General features: G+C 47.1%; 1 protein-coding gene across 1 annotated transcript in view; it reads left to right on the top strand.

Annotated features, from left to right (window-relative positions):
* The window catches only part of LOC133569735 (matrix metalloproteinase-16-like), a 227,574-nt gene extending 224,467 nt beyond the window's left edge, over positions 1–3,107 (top strand). Inside the window, 1 exon segment of the mRNA XM_061922287.1 lies at positions 2,760–3,107. Coding sequence (XP_061778271.1) covers positions 2,760–3,091 — 332 coding nt within the window. The 3' untranslated portion in view covers positions 3,092–3,107.
* Positions 3,108–6,000: the final 2,893 nt, after the last annotated feature.

Consider the following 6,000-nt stretch of genomic DNA (forward strand, 5'->3'; position numbering starts at 1 on the left):
TTGCAAATCATTGTATTCTGTTTATATTTACATCTAACACAATTTCCCAACTCATATGGAAACGGGGTTTGTACATAGAAATGTCCGATAATGGCTTTTTTGCCGATATTCCGATATTTTCCAACTTTTCATTTCCGATTCCGATATATACAGTCCTGGAATGAACACATTATTATGCCTAATTTTGTTGTGATGCATTAAAAAATGTAACAAGGGTTCACAAAATAAATCAACTCAAGTTACGGGGGAAAAAAATGCCAACATGGCACTGCCATATTTATTATTGAAGTCCCAAAGTGCATTATTTTTTTCTAACGTAAAATCATGCACAAAAAATTATGTATACTGTAGCGTCCCGGAAGAGTTAGAACTGCAGGAGGTTCTGGGTATTTCTTTTGTCATGTTTACGTTGTGTCACGGTGCGGATGTGTTTGTCATTTTTGTTTGGTGTGGGTTCACAGTGTGGCGCGTATTTGTAACAGTGTTACAAGTTGTTTATTTGGCCACCGTCAGCGTGACCTGTAATGGCTGTTGACCAAGTATGCATTGCATTCACTAGTGTGTGTGTGTGTGAAGTGAATTATATTTATATAGCGCTTTTCTCGAGTGACTCAAAGCGCTTTACATAGTGAAACCCAATATCTAAGTTACATTTTTAAACCAGTGTGGGTGGCACTGGGAGCAGGTGGGTAAAGTGTCTTGCCCAAGGACACAACGGCAGTGACTAGGATGACGGAAGCGGGAATCGAACCTGCAACCCTCAAGTGGCTGGCACGGCCGCTCTACCAACCGAGCTATGCCGTGTGTGTGCGTGTGTGTGTGTGTGTGTGTGTGTGTGTGTGTGTGTGTGTGTGTGTGTGTGTGTGTGTGTGTGTGTGTGTGTGTGTGTGTGTGTGTGTGAAGTGAATTATATTTATATAGCGCTTTTCTCTAGTGACTCAAAGCGCCTTACAGAATGGAACCCAATAGCTAAGTTACATTTCAACCAGTGTGGGTGGCACTGGGAGCAGGTGGGTAAAGTGTCTTGCCCAAGGACACAACGGCAGTGACTAGGATGACGGAAGCGGGAATCGAACCTGCAACCCTCAAGTTGCTGGCACGGCCGCTCTACCAACCGAGCTATGCCGTGTGTGTGTGTGTGTGTGTGTGTGTGTGTGTGTGTGTGTGTGTGTGTGTGTGTGTGTGTGTGTGTGTGTGTGTGTGTGTGTGTGTGTGTGTGTGTGTGTGTGTGTGTGTGTGTGTGGATGGATATCATGCGATTGGGCCGGCACGCAAAGACAGGGGTCTCAAACTCAAAGGAAGCAGGATGTCTTTATTTTTATTTTCAACACAAAATAAACTCAAAATATAAATTAACACAATTAAGTAAATAAACCAGCCATAAGTGATAACAATAATAATAACATTTCTCATCTCCATGGCAACGTTTCTGTCGCTTTCAGTCATTTGCCGCTTTTCCACTAACGCAGGGGTAGGCAACCCAGAACGTTGAAAGAGCCATTTTGGAGCCAAATAACAAAAATCGTCTCTGTCTGGAGCCAACGGGAATTGGGGGAGGGGGGGCTAGCCGTAGAGTTTACAGTTACGGTAGCACAATTAGCCCCGAACGGGCTAACATCCCAACTAACACGAGGTAGTCCGATTCCCCCAGCGACTCTCTGTCGGAGTATCAGCGCTGGGGTCCGGTGCACCACAGTTTTGTTTTGTCGCTCGGTCCTTCGGCGGAGTGCTTCGGAAGATACTGGTCCGCTCGTCTCCCCGGCCTGGATGTTTTACAGCGGCGCCGGGGAAGGGAGCGAGCAGGCGGGTTTCAATGTTAAAGAGTTTGAATTTCCAGGGAAACTGGAATTTGGTTCGGAGTTTTTGGGAATATGTTAGTTTGAATTTCCAGGATGAGTGGAATGTGTTGATGTTGGAATTGTTTGAATAGGTGGGAAAATGTCCCATCCGTTTCAATGAGAACTTCCTGGAAATTGGGGAAACGCGGGATTTTTGGGAAAATGATTAGGAACATGAATGAGCTGATTTGGTTCGTGTTTGAATTTTTTAAACCGTTTAATAAATGTTTAATTAGTAACAGTTTTTTAATTGAGAAGTTCCTGGAATTTCGGGAAAACTGGGAATTGTTCCAGTTCCTTCACCAACTTGTTTTTTGTCCTGAATATGAGTCTTTTGACGACGAAATGGGTTGAAAAATGTGAAAAGGAGTAGTCAAACTTAAGAAATGTGGAAATAGGTTACCAAAAAAACGTGAATTCCTGGAAATTTGTTGAATGTGGAAATATGTTAGTTTGAATGTCCAGGATGAGTTGAAGGTGGAACGGGTTGAAGAACGAGGGAATTGTGAAAGTTTGAATAATGGCCAATTCATTTTGAATGGGAATATGGAAATGATTCCCGAGCGCGGCCACCGCTGCTGCTCACTGCTCCCCTCACCTCCCAGGGGGTGGAACAAGGGGAAGGGTCACATGGGGAGAGTACTTTCACCACACCTAAGTTAAAAGTACCAATGATTGTCACACACAAACGAGGTGTGGCGAAATTATCCTCTGCATTTGACCCATCACCCTTGATCACCCCCTGAAGGGTGAGGGGAGCGGTGAGTAGCAGCGGTGGCCGCGCCCGGGAATCATTTTTGGTGATTTAACCCCCAATTCCAACCCTTGATGCTGAGTGCCAAGCAGGGAGGTAATGGGTCATATTTGTATAGTCTTTGGTATGACTCGGCCGGTAACTCCTGATGTCTCTTCGCCCCGCAGGCTTCACATACTTCTACAAGGGAAAGGAGTACTGGAAGTTCAACAACCAGTTCCTCCGGGTGGAGCCGGGCTACCCGCGCTCCATCCTCAAGGACTTCATGGGCTGCGACCTGATGCCGGTCAACCCGGCACGCCCGCCCTCCGGCGGCGACGACGACCTGGTGATCGAGCTGGACGACCAGGCCAACACGGTGATGGCGGTCGCCATCGTCATCCCCTGCGTGCTGGCGCTCTGCCTGCTGGTGCTGGTCTACACCGTGGTGCAGTTCAAGAGGAAAGGTACGCCGCGCCACATACTTTACTGCAAACGTTCCATGCAGGAATGGGTGTGACCGCGGGCTCGTCTTTGGGAGTGGACGTTTTGAAGCCCGACAATCGGGCCCCCAGACACACAAAAAGGCCCGACTCTGGGACAACTTGACTGCTGAGTCGGCCTTTTCACTAGCCGGGGGTCACTTTGTGGAGGAATGAGCCTCAGAAACTCTAAACGCTCGAGGTCACTTTCCTTTCCTATCCTTTTTTTTTTGCCGGACAGCTCTTAATCAGCGGGAGGACTTTAGCGGGACTCTCTTCTCTTACTCTCTCGTCATATCAGCTGTTTGGGGCATCTCCAGTTGTCCCTGAATCCGGGGGAATTTCCAGTAGTCCCTGATTCCGAGGGAAACTCCCGTAGTCCCTGATTCCGGGGGCATCTCCAGTAGTCCCTGATTCCGGGGGTATCTTCAGTAGTCCCTCATTCCGGGGGCATCTCCAGTACTCCCTGATTCCGGGGGCATCTCCAGTACTCCCTGATTCCGGGGGCATCTCCAGTACTCCCTGATTCCGGGGGCATCTCCAGAAGTCCCTGATTCCGGGGGCATCTCCAGAAGTCCCTGATTCCGGGGGTAACTCCAGAAGTCCCTGATTCCGGGGGTATCTTCAGTAGTCCCTCATTCTGGGGGCATCTCCAGTACTCCCTGATTCCCGGGGCATCTCCAGAAGTCCCTGATTCCGGGAGCATCTCCAGAAGCCCCTGATTCCGGGGGCATCTCCAGAAGTCCCTAATTCCGGGGGCATCTCCAGAAGTCCCTGATTCCGGGGGCATCTCCAGAAGTCCCTGATTCCGGGGGCATCTCCAGAAGTCCCTGATTCCGGGGGCATCTCCAGATGTCCCTGATTCCGGGGGCATCTCCAGAAGTCCCTGATTCTGGGGGAATCTCCAGTAGTCCCTGATTCTGGGGGAATCTCCAGGAGTACCTGATTCCAGGGGCATCTCCAGTAGTCCCTGATTCCGGGGAGTATCTCCAGTAGTCCCTGATTCCGAGGGGTGTCCAAACTAATTGTGGACATTTTCAGTCCGCAGCTCCTGTTTTACTTTGGTTTCTACCAGTGTTTCCCATACTAGCAAACAAAGAAATTGTTCTTAGAATTAAGGGTTGGGGTTACCATTATCCATCCATCCAATTTCTACCGCTTGTCCCGTTCGGGAGTAATGGATAATTAAATACCACTTACTGCGTACTTGGAACGTCCCCTTTTGGTGTGACATAATCCAAAGAACTGGAGCCTATTTCCCCGCATAGAATATGTGGATACAAATATTGTTCGGATGTTTTTCTCATCCCAGTCCATGACTATTTCAAAACTGATGACGCAAAATAGAATACGAGTGGCTTACCTTCTTTTGCTCTCGTTTTTGAGTCCCGGGTCTACTCTTATTTCTTTGTCTATGAAGGTTCTCATTCATCCAAGTCAGTGTCAACTCAGGGCATTCAACAGATCGCAACTGGACTGTTTGGTTTGTCTTGGAAGACGTTTCACCTCTCATCCAAGTAGTCTTCATCAGTTCATGCTCATAGACTGAGATTGGTCAGATCTAGTCCAGCGCCTGGTGCCAATGCCTTAGTAGGTTTCATCAGTTCATGTTTGTAGACTGAGATTGGTCAGAGCTAGTCTCAGACTTAGATTGGTCAGATCTAGTCTAGTGCCTGCTGCCAATACCTCAGTAGGCTTCATAAGTCCATGCTCATAGACTTAGATTGGTCAGATCTAGTCTAGTGCCTGCTGCCAATACCTCAGTTGGTTTCATCAGTCCATGCTCATAGACTTTCATTGGTCAGATCTAGTCATAGACTTAGATTGGTCAAGTCTAGTCTGGTGCCTGGTGCCAATGCCTTAATAGGCTTCATCAGTCTATGCTCATAGGCTTCCATTGGTCACATCTAGTCTTAGACTAGGATTGGTCAGATCTAGCCTAGTGCCGGGTGTCAATGGCTCAGTAGGCTTCATCGGTTCATGCTCATAGACTTATTGGCCAGGTCTAGTCTAAGACTTAGATTGGTCAGATCTAGTCTAGTGCCTGTTGCCAATACCTCAGTAGGTTTCATCAGTCCAGGCTCATAGACTTTCATTGGTCAGATCTAGTCATAGACTTAGATTGGTCAGATTTAGTCCAGCGCCTGGTGCCAATACCTCAGTAGGCTTCATCAGTCCATGCTCTTAGACTTTCATTGGTCAGATCTAGTCATAGACTTAGATTGGTCAGATATACCCTAGTGCCTGGTGCCAATGGTTCAGTAGGCTTCATCAGTCCATGTTCATATACTTTCATTGGTTGGATCTAATCATAGACTTAGATTGGTCAGATCTTGTCCAGAGGCTAGTGCCAATACCTCAGTAGGCTTCATCAGTCCATGCTCTTAGACTTTCATTGGTCAGATCTAGTCATAGACTTAGATTGGTCAGATCTAGCCTAGTGCCTGGTGCCAATGGCTCAGTAGGCTTCATCAGTCAATGTTCATAGTCTTTCATTGGTTGGATCTAGTCATAGACTTAAATTGGTCAGATCTTGTCCAGAGGCTGGTGCCAATACCTCAGTAGGCTTCAACGGTTCATGCTCATTCAGATGTAGTCTGATGAGATTTGACCAGTCTAAGTCTAAGACTAGATCTGACCAATATAAGTCTAGGACTTGATCTGACCAATATAAGAATATGAGCATGAACTGATGAAGCCTGCACAGGTATTGGTACCAACCATGGTTTGGGATGTTGTCAAGGCCACCTACTGGTGGATAGTACCCGCTCAATTCTGTGTCATGGTTTCACGATCCACCTAGCAGGTTTTGGCAGTCGAGCTACAGCGTATAACTTTTTCAAGAACAAAATAGTATAGTATAAGGATTTCTATATCTCGGGAATAACTCAATCGGTATTTTATGGACCCCGACGTATCGAACTTTGAGTCTAAGTGTAACTCACTA

Source organism: Nerophis ophidion, linkage group LG15 (genome assembly GCF_033978795.1).
Source record: "Nerophis ophidion isolate RoL-2023_Sa linkage group LG15, RoL_Noph_v1.0, whole genome shotgun sequence".
Taxonomy (NCBI): domain Eukaryota; kingdom Metazoa; phylum Chordata; class Actinopteri; order Syngnathiformes; family Syngnathidae; genus Nerophis; species Nerophis ophidion.